At 38.7% G+C, this 18,504-nt stretch overlaps 1 protein-coding gene across 1 annotated transcript; it reads right to left on the bottom strand.

The window, feature by feature from the left end:
* Positions 1 to 3,886: 3,886 nt before the first annotated feature.
* On the bottom strand, positions 3,887 to 15,013 carry LOC139920344 (nuclear receptor subfamily 5 group A member 2-like). The gene is made up of 6 exons (XM_071910342.2): positions 14,912 to 15,013; positions 14,543 to 14,684; positions 11,937 to 12,574; positions 4,860 to 4,979; positions 4,283 to 4,430; positions 3,887 to 4,140 (listed from the first exon to the last, which is right to left on the bottom strand). The coding sequence occupies exons 1-6, from the start codon at positions 15,011 to 15,013 to the stop codon at positions 3,887 to 3,889; spliced, it is 1,404 nt and encodes a 467-aa protein (XP_071766443.2).
* Between the last annotated feature and the right edge of the window lie 3,491 nt (positions 15,014 to 18,504).

The following is an 18,504-nucleotide window of genomic DNA, read 5'->3' as shown; positions in this document are numbered from 1 at the left end:
CCAGAAAGTGAAAACAGATAAAGTGTATGCAGTTGTCCTGGTTTAACTCCTGTCATGTTTTGTCCTGGAATGGGACGGATGCCAACCTGATACCAGCTGGATGGCGAGGTCGAGTGGAGAAAAGGGCTCCAGTGAGGCAAACAAGATCAGATAGGGCTTCTCTACAAAACAAGTTGAGTGCATTACGCTGATTAAGCAGTTCACTAAAGGCAGAGTGGGCAAAACAGATGGTTTAAGGTGTAATCGGCGGGATCTCCGTGTGGGATAAGAAAGGTTTATCGTGTTCTGACTTCAACCGGGAAGTCTCACTGAAGGGATGTTTTCCCATCATCCCTTGTTTTCGTGTTCCAGCACATCATCTTATGCTCATTAGATGACGTACAAGCAGCATAGCATGTATATTCTTACATGATATGCTGCAAAGATTTGAGAGAGAGCATGGAGTTTGTTTCCAAAAGTCAAAATTTGTGTTTGTGTGTTGTACAACTTTACTCCATTAATTGCAAAAGAGTAATGATAGCTTTTTGTTTATGGTGTTTCAGATGTGATGACTACCAATTGTGTATGACCATGCATTCATGTGAGGTGACACACTGCATTAAGTGCCAGGGCGATATGTCTATTACACTGTGGTCGAAGTTGCTGGTTTCTCAGAAGTTAGAGAAATGTATAGTTTCAGTTAAATGGAAAATAGAAAAATAGTGTTTGGGCATTTTTTCCATTATTAAACTAATTTTTTAACTATGAAAAAGCAGAGAGCCACAAATAAAAAGGACAAAGAACAAAACAAGAACAAAACGTACAGTTTTGAATGTGTATTTATTTATTATTCATTTAAATAGCTTTCTTTGATTTAAAAATACAATTACTCACAGTGGGAAGCACTGTAATAAGAAAAGATATCGACAGAGAGATACATAGATAAAATATTTTTCTTACTGTGTCGGGAATTACACAGTCCAGTGTGACACAATGCTATTACGATCTATGGATCAACAATGAGGTTCAAAGATTCATCCTCTTGGCAAGAAAAAGATGAAGGAAAAATCAGTCCAGAAAATAAAACCAATATTGTAAAATTATCAAATATAATTCAAAATGAGAATGTAAAACCTGCATGGCGTACTATTTCCATCTATAGTAAGTGATGTTCATGTAGTGTAAAGATGCGCATCAGGCACTTCCGGGTTCATTTTGACCGCTAGCTTGAAACTGGCATAAAAGCAAAACGACTAGAAAAATTTGGTGTTTGGGTTTGCAAATGGATTGGGATCCAGAATCCAGGCAAGAATCCACAGAAAAAACAGGCAAAAAGCAGAGGTCTAGGTGAAAAAATTAAAGTGAGAATAGACCCAGAACAATAAAGTGCTGCTGCTGGCCTGGTAAGTTTGCTGAAGGGGCTGATTCATGTTGGAACTGGGAAAAGACTAACCTGTAGATTAGAATCTGCAGAAGACAGTTTGATAATTAATAAGATAATCTACTTTTTCTCACAAATTGTAGCTGAGAGGAACGAGGAGAACTATGACTCACATTAGCTGCCATATTAACTGAATGCCACCTAACCTAATTTATATGGCTAGCTGACGAAACTTTTTAGTAGCCATCCATTTAGGTTAGATGCCATTCATCTCTTCAACAAACTTAACAAATGAGCAGCAGCACCTTCGCTCCAGATCCTCTTCTCCCTTTCATTTCTTCAGACTCAGAATCAGAATCCTTTTATTGGCCACGTATATTTGCCCATACAAGGAATTTAGCTTAGTGGTTGCTTGTGTACTTGTTAAAGACAGAAAGAATAAAACACAATATAAAGCAATAAAAACAGTATATAAAAAAAGATAAACAATTTATATATATAAATAAAATAGTATATAAACAACCCAAAAACAAATAGAACAGTAGAAGAAAGATTCTTCACTCTGGAGGTTTTTTTGACTTTTGTTAAACTTTGTGTGAAAACCTTTGTTTGCACGCCCAAACACAACATTTTGTTTAGTCATTTTGCTCCAAAATAGATGTTGGTTATGTCGGTTTCAAATTAGCAATCAAAAAGAACCTGATAGTGCTTGATGCGCAGTTGTTTACAATACATGAATATCACACTGTTGTTCTGTCAAGTCTGTGGTACGATACTGTATCCCATGATAGGATATAGCTATACACATCCTTTGTTGACAACATTACCCATAACAACAAAAATACAAATAATAGTTTACTTTTAAATCATAAAATAAGTGGATGTTCAACTTTCATGAAGGTGATGAGTCACATTTTTTTTTTTTTTTGGTTTTATCAGCTTCAGCAACAGCAAGGATCAGCTTGTATATGTAAAAAAAAAAGTGAACCTTGGTCTGCACACACACACACACACACACACACACACACACACACACACACACACCTACACACACACTAACACGCATAGCACACAGACATGATTTATTTGAATCCACAAAATAAAAATATTGTGTATAATTATAATGCTACAACTGTTAATGTAGTAACCCTCCCATGAACATAATAAACCATTAATGTAATACATATTTTCAGCTAATAGTGTAATAATCCTATTAACGTGATACATTTCCCCTTAATGTAATAAAGGTTACCTACCATTACTGTAATCAATTATTTTATTACATTAACAGGCAGGTTGAAATGTTTGAAATGTAATCCACTTGCAATAATCACAAAAACCTCTTCCATACATATGTATCCCTTTTTTTTATATGTAGCCATATAACCAAATATGTGAGTGGGTGACAGCTGTGTATTGAATTTTGACTATTATTACCTTATCAGTTAATTTATAACATTTTTGAAACCTGAAAATGTTTAGCCTTGTGGATAATGTAATAAAACCCAATAAGGTAATAATTAATACATTAACAGGAAAAAAGTTATTGCATTGTTAGGTAACTTACATTAATGGGAATTTATTACACTATTATCTACAGTACAAGCTGTTATTACATTAATGGTGTATTACGTTAACCCTATGCATGACTGTCCCATAGGAATGTATTCAAAAATAGTGGAAGTCAATGGCAAAACTAAATACTTATTATTTTCTCTCTCTTTCACTCAGAAATGCAAAGCCCAAAACACATGAAAATTTGCACAGACATACTCACACATCCTAGTCATAGTCAGTGTGTCCATATGACACAACACACACTAGCCATATATCTGGTGTTTTACAGTGTTGTACATTAAAATGAATGAGGGTCATTTTGAAACTTGGGGTACTAATACAAAAACAATTTTCTGAAAATGTACTAAAAATAAATATAAAATTAAAAAGGTAACACACAACATTTTTGAGGAATACTCCATGTGGGTGAAATCAGCTTTCCTTCATGTTTCCTTAAAAGCTGAAAAGCTGTTGGCTACTGTATAAAAATACTGTAACAAATGTACACACACTTACACAAACACAAATTTTCATTTACCCTTGTACTGAACACACAACGGAACAACAAACAGCAGCGGCCTGTGATTTGAATGGCTGAATAGAAAACCATTTTGGTTTTCAGTTTGCTTTGTGTTGGTTTGGTTTTATATTTTGTCCAGGTTTTCAGCAGATTCAGGTATGTCCCTTTCATTTAGCTCATTTGTGCAACATTAAGCTATATGTGGCGTGCACCTTCATGGACCACGTTGTTGTAATCGTATTACAAATGAGTATAGCAGGTCAGGGGAGGTCCCACTTTTCCCCTGTTCATATAAAAATATTACGTACTGGAACTCAAATAGATATTATGAACACCTGAAAAACAGCATCAGCTCTTGTTCAGGTACAACAAATGAGATTTAAACCAGGTTTCAAGTAAAATGTTACCAGTCACCCTGGGTACTATCAAAGTCGAAACCATCTCAGCCTTCACACGCGGGTGCGTTTGGCGTGCAGCATCTCGATGAGCAGGTTGCTGCAGGGAACCTCGCCGCTAAGGTGCTTGCAACACAGGTAGTCCTCAGCGACGGTGCTCAGAGAGCGCAGTTCAGACAAACACAGCAACAGGTGACCAAACCTGTCCAGGTACTGAGGATAAGTGCACAGCGTGTACTCCAGCAGGGCTCCATGAACTTGCTCTTGGACACTCTCCACGAATGGCTGGTTTTCAAGCAGTTTCACATCTGGAGAGTTAGGGTGGGGGTGGGGGGGGTTAAAGAAACCAATGGAGTTACCATAGAGCACAGTTTGTCAAACCTTTTCACATCATGGACCAACAAACAGACACACATTAATATGACATTATCTTATCCATTTGCCACTCACCCGGGTTGAAGAGGATGAGGAACTTGATACAGGCAATCTCTTGGCGGTCTACCTGTAGGCTCTGGAGCTTCTCCACCAGCTCCTGTCCTCTCTGGACCAGGTTGGCCAGAGTGGGACCTGCATAGGAAGCTATGGCCGACAGCTCCACCTGTGCCAAAGAAAACCATGCTGATGTGAGGAACATAGAGGGGTGTTCTTATGCACCCCAAAAGTTTCGTATCCATCTAGCATATTTTCCCATACTTTCTCCCTTTTTGAGAAATAAACTGTAAGAAGGAACATGGACATTTAATAGACCTTGTATATTGTGGGCAGCCTATGATTCGTCATATGACTACATTCTTCCACTTATGTGGATTTTTATTTATAAATACATGCCTCAACCAGAATCCCTTCCCTTGCCCTTAAAATTGACTTTTGCTTGAATTCACAATTCAGCCGAATCGAACTTATCCACCAGACACCCAAACAACCCGCACCTTCACAGATTCTGGTCAGTTCTCTATATCATGTAGAGGAGAGTCTCCACTGTGGAATAATAGGGACCTTATGACTGAAGGGATACTGGATCACTCACCTCCTGTCCAGTGACCAGGAGCAGACTACCCTCTTTGCCGTGCTGGACCTGCCTGGAGACAATGTCCAGGACCAGCAGTTCACTCCAGCAGTTGTGAAGCAGCTTCATCTGGTCACTCACCTGGTAGCAGAAACCAAAAGGCAAAATCATCCAAATGCATGTTTAATCCCGCCCATCAATCTGCCAATTTGCATTTTTAGATTAGACCCTTTCACCTAATGAAATCTGAAATCTAAAAGCAATGATTGATTTATGAGTGTGCTTGTTGATGAGTTTTTGCCTGGGTCTTTGTTTATATTTGCTCTTTTGGTGTGCATCTGCATATTGAATTTGTTTTATGCCCCATGCATGTACTATATTTGTCTTGTTCCTCCAGCATATGGTCACACCAGTATACATTCTAATACTGGTAATCCAATGTTCATCAAGTGTGATGTAATCTGTGGTGAGTGTGGGTCTTGGGGACTACTACTGCATTTTCATCAGAAGCAGGTAGGACTATTTAAATTAAGTCTGTTCAACTGCCTTCATAAAGATTGTTATTATGCATGTCTTCAAAAAAATAGTACCATTGCACAAAACAATTACCCAAGATTGTAGGAGTCTGTCTAAATTAGCCCATACTCCAAGAATAAACCAAAACACAATATAGGAAATATATCATCTACAATTCATCACATCAAAGCACACTAGTAATAAATTGGCTAACTAGTGGAGCAGATAAGCTTGTGTATGGAAGGTATTGTGCATTTTATGACTAAAGCATGAAACTTTCTCCAGTGTTTCTATAAACCATGAAGTTTATTTTCAGACGTGGAGGCATTTCAGATTTGACCTCTGGGACTAGGCAGAGGGCGAACAAATTTCAGGCTGTCAAATTTCAATTTTTTTCACTTTTTCGCAGGCATAAAGGCGGTATACATCAATTATGTTTTAGCGGAGTGATGGGGCAAAAACTGGAAAAATGCAATGCTGAGGTCAATGACCTCTCAAGGTCACCAGAGGTCAGATACAAATTGCCTCCATGTCTGAAATAAAACCTTGGGGTATGTAGACGATATGCTGAAACTTTCATGCTTTAGTCATAAAATGCACAATTGGTTTGCCTATCTGCTCCACTAAACATTGTCCAAAAGCTGGAGGTAAAATATCAGCAGTTAAATGGGCAGGCATCTTTATTTTATTTACTTTATTTATATGTATAGTCCTGTATACTCACACACATATACAGTATATGAAACGCTTGCACATATACATTATTATTATACATATGTACCTGAAACACTTGCATATACATTGGTGAAACACTTGTACATACTGTACATATCTGAAACTACTGCATATAAATACATAAAACACCCCTGCATGCATAGGTTAAACACTTGTATATGAACGTGTAAATTAAAAGTATACATATATGTACAAGTATTTTATTTATGTATGAGTGTTATTATTGCATTATTTACATTTTCTTGTCTATTCCTTTCATGATTGCAGTAACATAAAACAACTTCCTTAACGATTTAGCATATTTTGTCTATGTAAACAGAGCTGTCATTATTACACCTGGGAAATGATACATGTTGTAGATTGCTTCCTGAACTCATTCGGAAGTGAAAGATGAACACACACCTGTCTGAAAAACAGACACAAAAGCCTGGAAACTAGCCATCAACAAGTGTTGAAAAGAGTCAACAGTGTCCCGTCCAACGTTAAAACGTACATGTAATGTAAACATAACCCAGCTCATTGTCGACATGGATAAAAAATGGCAACACACATGCATGTTGGAACTATATTTTGTTAGGGGGTACTGTAAGTAGTGGTTGGAGGGTTGCATTGCCCTCCTTAAATGGACAATTTGATGGCTTTTAAGAGAGGAATTCTGAGAGTGGTTTAGAGAAAAATATGTTTCTGTTTTCATTTAGCTAATGTGTGCGTGTTTGTATGTGACATATGTGTCTGTGTGTGTGTGTGTGTGTGTGTGTATAGGTGTGTAGGTGTGTCGTGTTCCTCTCTCCTGGCCTCCTGCCTGCTCTCTTAATCTCTTTCTGGGTCACATCCACGCATCCACTCACTGTTGACCCTGTGACCAAGCCCACGACACAGCCAACATCAAAACAACGGACCCTAGCTGGTCCCGTACAGCCCGTGGCACCTAGCCCAGTTTGCATGTGTGTCGAAGTCTGTAGCCCTGCCTCTATGTCCGCTCAGTTGTCTTCAACTCACTGCATTGACACAGCTGCTATCAAGCTGAAAGGAGAAAATACAGTCCTCCCACACAAAAAGACACAGCCGATGAAAAGAAAGACATCTATTTATTTGGCTAGGGAGAGCGTCATGATGTAAAGACATAATGTAGAAGAGGAGTGCTGAAAATTTGAGTCTAAATTGAACCAAGAAAGAGATGTAGTGTGGCATTTCAAGCAGTCAATGCACATTACCACAATTCCTTTGGGGTTTTGGAACATATTGCAGGTAAGGAGTCGCTATTTTGTGCGTGAAGTAACACCACTTCCCCAGCACATAAATGGGCCAGTCCATTAAAATTCGAGCTGTTTGGAGGATTATATACATGCCGAATTTACCAGAACACCCTACCGATTAGTAATAAAGTCTCAAATTATATTTTTCGATGTGTGATAATTAAGGCAAAAACAAATTGTCAGATTTTTGAATGGACCTTGGTGTGGTAGGAGGGTCTTCAAACAACAACAAAAACACAGCCTCGGCCTGCTCCTGTGTTTTTGAATGCAGAAATCTCTGCAGCACGTGTGCCATGGCTGTTCACTTTGTTTCACTCACTACCATTCGGGAACCTCTGCTGATATTTACTAGTCATATTATGCTTCAGCAAAGCAGAAATATTACACATTTAACCTTTAAAGCAATAACATGTAATGCCCTTAGGCTACTGGGAACTGTAACTGAACAAGGAGCAACAGGGTGTTTGGTGTCTGTCGGTGTGTGTGTGTGTGTGTGTGTGTGTGTGTGTGTGTGTGTTCGAATTTGACATTAAACTGTCTCATCTCCTCCCTCGGCTGAATTCAAAAGGGCCAAGGCAAGTGATAAAAATTAACTGATAAATTTTGAGGTGATGAAAATGAGTGTGAATTGAAAAACAGTGTGATAAAACTGCATGTGAATTGCTATGTTGATAACAATAAACCATCTTACCCCTTCACTAAAGAGTTAATTCCTATAACCATCCTCATCACCAGTTTTATTCTGAAATGAATAAAATAAATCACTCCTCTCATTTTCACACAGACACCAACCACTATCTCAAAGAAATATTATCCTGACTGTCAGGGCAATATTTCTCACCTTTCTCACCTTTTTTTTTTAATCTCTTTTGAAGTCAACAGGGTGCCAAGCATGGTCAGATTATTATTACATCATGCAAAAGAGTAAATGAATGTCAGAGCAGCCAACGCGTCTTTCCTCAGCTCCTATTTGCTCAGTCAACCCCAAAGGCAGCTTCCCAACTGCAGGGCTAACAAGCTAACACAGTCTGTGGTCCAGTAACTTCCTTTCTTTTGCTACTGATAGAGGTTAGTTCTATCATAGACCCGAGCAGAAGGCCTCTTTGAGTTTATGAGGGAAATGACAAAAAAAACTTCAAGTTTTTTGATGATGGTAGATCTAGAGGTCTGGCAGTAGCCTAGAGGTTAGAGAAGCAGGCTTGTGACCAGAAGGTTGCTTGTTTGAATTACTGGACCTCGGTCCAAAACAAAGATAAAAAAAAAAAAAGATAAGCTGCTTCTACTGTATTTTGAACAACTGCCATTTAAGCATCTTTTGCTGTAAATCAACCAAGTTGTACATTGCACTTTGACTACATTAGTGCTGCTACACTGGTAAGAAAATAGGTGTAGAATGTATTTGATTATGTACTACATAGTGTGTTTATTATTAGTCTACTATCATACAGTGAGTCTTGTCTGCATTATAAGTGAGGTCCTGTTATGTTTTGTCCCATATAATAAGTCAGTCCTGCATTATGTGTCTGCCAATTAACAAGGTCAAATTAATTGTGCATCCATTGTACTTGGTTAATTAAAATAATTCTGACTCTGACTTAGCATTCCTAGCTTTTACAAACATTCAGAATTTTCCCAAGTTAATATATAGAGACCTACCATAGAATATGCAGTCCAAAGTGTCAAGTAGTGATGTGTCGGTCGCGAACGAGTTGGCTCTATGAGCCGGCTCCTTTAAGTGAACGATGGGAGCCGGCTCCCGTCTGAGAGCTGATTTCTTTTTTTCTTTCTTTCAGAATAATAGGATGATCTTTTCGCCACACTGCTCGGCCACGCGCACTCCATGCACTGACTGAATGTTGTGTTGATGTGTATGTGCGTGCGACCAATCACGTGTGATGACAGACAGAACAGCAGAAAACAAGATGAGTGACAGTCGCAAACAAAGTAGCATTTGGATGCATTTTAATAACATAGACAACCTAAAGGCAGAATGTAGAATTTGTTTTGGTTTTTATACGAAACATAATGTAAAATTATGGTATTCTGGAAATTATAAGGTTTAGTATAATTACATTGAATAATTTAAGTGATATATGTGCACACATACCAATTATAGGTCAAAACATTGCTAAATTCGGCTGAATTATAAAAGTCAGAAGTGGTACTAAATAAAGAGCCGTTTGGGAGCCGAAAGAGCCGGCTCTTATTGCTGAGCTGAGCCAAATGATCTGGCTCACTAAAAAGAGCCGGAATTCCCATCACTAGTGTCAAGCCGTGATGATTATACCATGCTGAAATTTTATTTTAATGTGGGAAATATGGCAATATTTTAAATTATCCAGTATATTTAGTTGTTCAGTACATCTAAATTAGCTTGATTCTGGCAGCATAGGACAATAATAGCTTCCTGAAAAACAATGTCAGTCTTTCAATCACTCCTCTCAGTCCTGGTTCTACTAATGTGAAACCTTACGGGTGTACTTTATCCTGTCAGCATGTCCTCATCATGGGGAACACTTTTGAGCTTGGAAGCGCAAAACAAACACGAGAGTGGTTGTTGCTACATGTGAATTTATGCTGTGTGTGGGTGTCTATGTTTGTTTGTGTGCTTGTGTGTGCAGGTGCAAGTGAGCCCATGCTCATGCTCATGTAGCTGAGAGTAAGTCTGTAATAGCTCTAAAATGTGTATTATTTCTTTTGTTTCACAAGCTGGGGGCAGGGTTAGGGTCAGAAAACAGACAGAATATTTGACGGATAGATTTCTGTCCATTTGATTGTTTTGGAACTTGAACGTGGATGTGAAAGTAAACGTGGCAGAGGGACAGCAAGAAGAAAACATGAATGTCAAGATAGCTTTGCTCGTAGCAGTGATACTTCATAGAAAAAAGAAGAAACAGACTTGTTTCCATGAGTGGGTCTAGACAGCGAGAGGTTCCAGCAGCATTTACTCCAAGGTCTCAGTCTTCACTGCCATTTTTCCCAAAATAAACCTAGGAGTGCCTCTTCGATTCTAATTGGCTAATGGACAGTGATGAATCCATCCATCCAGAAAAATTTCATTCTCTGTCCGTCAAAACAGATGGAAATCTGACGGAGACGGACATGTCATCAGCCCTGTCCAGACAACTGATGCCTTTCATTGAAAATAATTAAATAATTAGATATACGGACAGACACAATGGATCAGTGTGGCCGCCCCCTTACCAAATCGCAGCTAATTTCCTGCAGAGACCGCAAAAAATAAAATATAAATTGTTCTCCAGAGTCCATACACTATATTACAATCCAAACCATAATAAATAACACTCAAGTTAGTTATTTTGACTTCCAACTGATTCAAATTCAACTTCAACCTTTATTTCAGTTTTTTTTTTTTTTACCACAATGCAAGAATGTGTCTGTCATGTAAGACTCATGTTCAATAAAATCCTTATAATGATGCCCAGAGGGGCAGCAGACACTGCAAATCAAGGTATAACACGCCCTACCTTATGTGTTGCCAATGCACTTGTAAATTCCCCATGTTCTTTTTAATGCACAGCATTTTGCTCCAGACCTACTTGTGCTCGGACATCAAAATTTTCATTATTTTCTTCATTTTAAGCAATTTCTGTGTCCCACAGTCATTAGCATTAGCTCTATAATTTGGATGTTGTTTGAAAATTAAGTGTTGATTTTTCAGTGAGAGTTATTTGGAGTTGACAAGTGTTGATTTTTACACTCTCAGAGCTAAATTAACACTGACCATTTTGCTATGTGGTGTTGAGACTATATTCATCCCCCTTTTCTCTAACATGTAAGCTAAGTTTCTATTGTACGTAGGCATAGTCACCCCAGTGTAATAGTACATGGAACAGATCCTTAGGATTTATAAATGTGTCATCCACCTTCATCTAGTGATTGCCATGAATTGGAGCAGGCTAGAAAGCTGGGCTATGCTTTGTGGCAGTTGAGTGCTATGAAGTTGCCGCCTCATCCACTATCAGTTTAGCCAGGGACTTAGGGGTGCGTGGTCAGGGTTTAAGTCAGGCCATAATGTCAGTTTCAGCAGGAGCTAGCAGCCATTGGCTCTGGATGAAAACAGGACACTAGTTTGGGCTTAAATTATGGCAACCTATTTCATGACTAAGATAGGAGCCTCAATTCATTTCTAGAATGGCATAGTTACAGTTGCAGAAGCAGATGGTCATGCAATGTCCACAGCCTTTTCAAGCCACAAAGGCCATCCGTTCTCCATTAGTCTACCACTGTTGATATCAGTGGTGCGCTTTTGGTCTAGCAGACGTAATATGGAAGACACTGACACTGGAAGACTCACATGAAGACATTCCTAATACATATGCACTGGATCACCTTTCTTACCTTCAAGGAACTGCGATTATATCCACAACCTTATGTTTTACAAAGTAGAAAGTAGTGACACTAGAAAGATATGACAATAAGATATGTGCAATAAAATACAGAACGACTAAATGAAACATTTAGTGAATTTGCATGTGCTATAAACCTGAAATGGGATGGTGGAATGAGTGACATGGTCTCCACTAGTTTGCAGGTGCATAAAAAGTACAAACAACGGATGGGGTCTTACCTTCAGCTCTTTGAAGAAGATGCACCTGCGAGCCCATTCCACTATGGAGAAGAGCGTCTGGTCCGCCATGAGGCACATAAGGCTAAACATGGTGGGTTTCTCCTGCTTCCCCCAGCCACTCTGCTCCTGCTGGAGGTAGGCGATGATCTTTCTCCGCATCTGCAGCTCATCTGGATCACAGCGCAAGAACTCCATCACCAGCTGAGGCATCCTGGGAACTTGCGGAGAGAAAGGTCCTGAGTAAAGCTCTTCGGAGCAGACGTAGCTCCCCACGACGGAGGCCGGCGAACTTGTGTGGTGGTCCGTGTGCTCCGACTTGATGGCCCGGTTGGGGAAGGAGGTGTACTGGTACTGGGTGGATATAGGTGTGTTGGAGGACATCGGTGTGTTCAGTGATGGTGGTCCATAGTGTGTTGTGCTTAGAGGGGCGGTTTGAATGATGGGAACTGAGTGGAGGCTGGGGAGGCTGCCAGTAAAAGCAGAGTCTGCTTGGTTTGAGGCGAGAAGAAACGGACTGGTCTCTATTTTGAATCCACTAGCCCGCATCAAAGCCTTTTTCTGCTGCTTGAGGGCCCGGTCACGCTTGTACATGGGGCCAAATTTGTTCCTGCCACCTCGCATCCGATCCGCTCGAACAGCTGACGAGAAAAGTGCAAGGAATGAGTGGAGTTTTTCTTGCTTATTATTATTTTATGCACACACCGATCTCGTTTTATGGGCCTATGAGGGAGCTTTTCCCACTCAGATAAAATGAGTACCCCTTCAGTTTCGAATCCCTGGATCCCTAGCAGTTGTTTCACTCGCACACTTACTGTAACGAGTGAATTAAGCATACATTTGTGGACCCCTTAGTTGAAATCTAAGCAGTGGCTGATCCCTATATGATCCCCAGGCGACACCCAGGACACACCTCCTGGTCCCTCAGTTTATGAAGGGATCAGGCCTGGGTATAAACCTGGCATTGCCGCTTGGAATCTGGCCTTGCTGCTAGTTGCATTTCGTGCAGCCTTGTTCAAGACTCAGAAGGCCTGGATATCTTGCTCTGTATCTTATTGTACCCTTGGCTTTCTTACCAGCCAAAAAGGTAGGTGATTTACTGTACTTGCACATCGGTTCACCTTTCCTGTATCATCTTTGCTCCAGACAGGTCTAAAGTCACTTTGTGCACAAACCCACTACATACTGCATTCCTGCAGTTCCCCACCTTTCCTAGGAGGCCTTGTCTTTTTACCTGGTGGTCTTGTCTCCTCCGCCTTTTGCCTCTGTAGCAGTAAGGCGGCTTCATGCCCTACAGTATACCATGTCCATACTTTGTGCTTCTACACGGCCTGCACCTCATGCACCTCAAACATCAGCTTGTCTGCATTGCTAACCATGCACAGGGGGCAAGCCACTTTCTTAGCAGTACTCATCCCATTGAATTGTTGTGACTATTAGAAAAGTCAATAATGGGTTGAATTGCCCAGCATCATTGTGCCCATTTGACAAGGACAAGGGTCATTACTTTAAAGCCCTTAAAGCCAAAAATCACATGCTGTATGCATGACAAATTTAAATAAATGAATTAATGTTTGCCTTTCAGGTTTTTGATGTATTATATTAATGGTAGGGATAAAGTGGCACAAGAGTGGCATTGGTTTGCACATTATAAAATATTTTGTACAAAGCATATACATTTCATTTTGTCTGTTTTTGTCCTTTTATAGCATATATTTGTCTGTGATTATTTTGAAACCATAATTCAAATTTAAAGTCATGATAAATTACACCAAAATGTTTAATTAGAGGTCAGTTTGTTCCCAGTTCCCATGCTTTTAATGTTCTAAAATATGAAAATATTAATTGCTGTTCAGAAGCGGGTATATTAACAATAAATTCCTCATGACTTTAAGAGATTTTAGCCTATTAATGTCAAAACTGCGTCAAAGAAAATGCAGTGCCTTTCCCATAATTTAGGAATTAAAAAAACATAAGGCAGTGGTTGCATATGTCTTAAACCTTATTTGGTTGGTGTTACAGGGGAATGAACAGTGATTTTAGGCCGTTTGCCGTTAATTAGATTCAGGTCGACATTTTTGTTTTAGCATTTTACAATTTTAAAATAATATTCTATTATTTATGTGGTTAATTAAGTTAGGCCTATATGCATTCTGGAAATCTGGATGAAGTCGGTGACACCTTTATAATATAAAAAAAAAAAAAAATAAATTGCTGAAACAAAACTGCATTCGAACTGCATTGGTTTTATTGCTGAACATGAGACTAAATGACTTGGGCCGACTGGTCATTCCCAGCAATGTAATTTTGGAGAAGATTTTAAAAAACATTTTTTAAAAAGAGGGAAATTATCATCACTGGCCTTTAGTAGCCTATAGCCTACCAATTAAACGAAGACTGTAAGAATAGGGCTTTAAAATGCACGAAATCAGCAGTCTATAAATGTGACAATAAAAGTTATAGGCCTACAATAATTAGCCAATATGGCCACGCAAGGTTTTCCTTCCATCCAGACAGCAGTTAATTTCAATAACTGGCAAAAGCTAAATTTACACCACTAGGTCAGAACAACAACTGTATTTCATTAGATCAAAAATCGCCCTTCTTACCTTCCAGTCGCATCCCAACATTAAGACACTTCTGAAATCTGCAAAACGGACACCGTTTCCTATGGGTTTTATCGATTTTGCAATCCTGGTTTTCTGCACAAATATACTTCTTGTTGTTTTGAACCGTTCTTTTGAAAAATCCCTGTGTGTTAAAAGAGAGAAAGTATTAGGCTACAGCTAGCCTAATTAAGAAGCCAAACCGATTCTTGCAATATTTAAGTCTTGTGATAAAAGCAATTTGGTTGATAACGAGTCAATTTACAATATAAAATAGACCTAGAAGCTGTCCTATAATCAGCCAACAGACAATGCCGATATAACAACAATAATATTGCCAGAAAAAAAATAAAAAAAATAAAAAATCCGTACCTTACAGCTTTCACACGTCAGTAGACCGTAGTGGTACCCAGATACTTTATCTCCGCAAACGGGACAGAGCTCTTCCAAATCCACATCATATCTGTACTCCATCCTGGAAAAAAGCAACATTAGGCTACAGCGGTTCTCTTTTTCAAAAAATGTAAAGTGATAAATGAAATTGAACCCTGTTATATTTTCACATGAACACACATAAGTTATGAGCGTTCCCAAACCAGAGAAATAAGAAGAAATTGCAAATAAATCAGCAAATAAATCATTGGCAAATTTACCCGCTGGAAAAGTCTATGAAACCAAACTGAAATCCCATCAAATGCTGCGCTATAGTCCATACGTTTATTTGGTGCATGACTGAAAAAATACATATAGGCCTAAAAAACACAATAGTAATATATAGTTTTTAGAAGTTGCCTAGTTTTGTTCATTGTTTTGTTTTCGATAAAGATAATAGAAATCCATAATAAATTCACAAATACACACCTATTGCTTCATTCAGAAACCCATATAAAATGTGCTGCTGAATGTCCTACCTGTTGGATCACTGTATTCTCCCTTTGGTGAATGCTGTATACTGTCTGGCTGAATATGCATCCATAAAAACTGAGTAAAAAGCCGAATAACTCTTAGCGTTACTCTTGGAGTCTGTTGTTGGTTGTCTGTTGATGTGAAGGGGACGCTGCTGATCCAGGCTCGTTATCCAGTGTAGGAGGAGACATGAGTCAGAGAGCAGGATCAGTGAGTGATGGGAGAGAAACCTACATGGGTATCAACTGGGTGGGAAGGCGTGGTACTGTCGATAACTTAATTAGCCTCAGATTGTCTGACTCGCTGATCATTTTTAAAAAACGTCTTAAGACTTATTTGTATTCCCTTGCTTTCAATGGCTCATGCTATTTTTGCTGTTATGTTGTCTCAAAATTGTGTCTTTTTTGTCTTTGTGATATGTGATCTTATGTTTTTAATTTTTGTTTTTATTGTGACGCACTTTGTAACCTTGGTTTTAAATGGTCTATATAAATAAAGTAAAGTAACTGAGATCAAATTTGATCTTGTTTTATCATTATGATGGAGAGCAAAGATCAAACAAAAATCACTAGATGTCTATTTGGAAAACAGATCTAAAATAAATCACACAAGGGACTGGAGCAATCAGGTCCAAGGTGCTATCCGAGCTGATCATTTGGTGACCTACTACTAAAAATGTTGGACTTTTTTTTAATTATTTTTTTTATTGAAAACATTAAAACATCCTATATTCCAACAATGTGCACAAGATATTTACATTCAACACTTCTTTTCAACCCACCCAATCCAACCTTCCCCGATACCCCAACCAGACATAATATTTCAAATAAATAAATAAATACAAACATACAGTACATAAATAAATAAATCAATAAATCAATAAACAAAACCAAAATAATAAGATGAATCAATACAATATTACAAAATAAAAAATAAACTGAATAAGATCAAAAACACAGGTATGCACGTGTGTGTCACACAGACACACGTGCATACCTGTGCACCACATACACATCCATACAGCCAGAAAACAGGACATTACCATAATCAAGTCTTGACGAAACTAATGCACATGCAAGGGTTTCAGCATCAGCCATATTTCACAATTTTTGCGATATTGCGAAGGTGGAAAAATTATATTTTTGTGATGTCTTTAATATGTGAGTCGGGCGAGACAGTTGAATCAAATGTAACGCCAGGATTTTTAGATGTCATAGTATGTCATTTTGAACTAAAGGAAGATGACAGAACAATTTTTGAAAGATGATGATGAAGAGAATTTATATGATTTATAATTTATACCTTTCCAGATTCTCCTTATGACTTTTATGCAAGTGAGGCTGGATGTGCCCATCCAACACATTGCCCATCTCTTTCGTGTAGAAATAATAGTGTTGAAAAAACATTTTCACTGCATTTAATGACATTAAAGCATTCTCAAATGTGAGATTGTGATGTGAGAAATTGGCTTGTGAAGTGTTGAATCTGCACTTGTGGATCAAGTGACACACGTACATTCAGTTTGAGACTTCCCTCTTTTATTTATTCTTTTGATTTTGAGACTATCCTTTCGCTGCTCCTGCTCAATCCACACACAAATAGCTATTGATCCACACACAAATGTGGCTACTTCGTGTGTGTGCCCAATGCAAGCAAGCCAGCCACCGCTAGGTGGCAGTCTTCCTCTTATTTATGGATGATTATACACAAATTTGTCAATAGTTTTGAGTCCCATCTCTCTCCATAGTGGTCTTGCGGCACAAGTCCTTATGCCAGACCTGTCGCCACTCAACAGTCTATCCAGTGTCTTCTTCTTGGCAGCAGCAGAAGTGTAGTCAAGCCCATATACCCCATCTCTGCATGTACCTTGTCTACATTGCTTGGTATCATCCAGTATGCAGGTATGGAATCCAGGAAATCATCTGCCTCGGCTGCCAAAAGGGCTAAAACTGCCACTGTCCTAAGCAGTAGATGGTGATAACGAGTGATAGGAGGAGGATTGTTGATCAGTACCAATGACTTGGGCAGGTGCTGAGATTTCTGGCTTTTAAAACTCACTTTCTGGCCCGTACTTTGTTCTTCTATGACCACAGTACTCCCCAAAGGTTAGAGAAAGACATATTTTGCTATTGAAAATGGGTGGCATTCCCCTTTAAGGGGACAGGGGGGGGTAGGAGCTGGTGCGACTGTGCCAGACACTTGTGTAGGAGGAGATTGGTTCTATCAATGTTGTTGCAATTCTTATTGGTCACCAATAGATTTGCCCCTTTACAAGTGCACTCACAAGGGTTTTGGTTTATGTCTGAGTTGTTATACCATAAACTTTTCTCAGTACTTTTATTAATGGTAGTGCACAGTGACCTGTATTGCATGTATGTTTTGCCTTGGCTTGGCTGGGCTATTCATGTTATTGTTCTTTTTCCCAAAATCATAACCCATTTAAATTAAATTAAAGAATCCAAGTTATCAATTTGAACATCATTTATTCGTTCTGGTATTTATTGTTCACAATGGCATTGGACTACATCCAGATCAGTCAGGCTAGACACCATTAGAGACTGGTTTAATGATAACAGTGGAGGAAAACAGAAATATACCATGTGATAGCAGTGTGCAAAGTCCTGCCAGTGCATTAAGGTTAAATACACAGAGAGACTGAGAAAATGTACTGACATATTCCATTACAGATCTGCTTCAGGGTGATATGAAAAAAAATGTTAAGAAAAAATGTCCCGTTAACTGCTGAAATTTGCATATTTGAGATTCTGTAAATATCCAACACAATTTGTAAAAACAAATCAAAACCAATTAACAGAACTGCTGTTGAAATACGGCTGGATATTACACCTTTCCAAGTAAAAAGAAATAAAAAAACTAAAAATAGGCTAAGAAAAACCGGGGGTGGGGGGGTGGGGGGGGGCAGAGCATGAGGCTTTAATAAACCATGACACATTATTCTGACATTTCTCTAACACAAATAAATGACTGATTCAATAAGCATTTGATGCTGAGAATGTTTTTAAAAAAATGACTATCGAAGATTTCTTCATAATGCTAGC

Source organism: Centroberyx gerrardi, chromosome 2 (genome assembly GCF_048128805.1).
Source record: "Centroberyx gerrardi isolate f3 chromosome 2, fCenGer3.hap1.cur.20231027, whole genome shotgun sequence".
Classification (NCBI taxonomy): domain Eukaryota; kingdom Metazoa; phylum Chordata; class Actinopteri; order Beryciformes; family Berycidae; genus Centroberyx; species Centroberyx gerrardi.
This window is presented reverse-complemented; position numbering and strand designations above follow the sequence as displayed.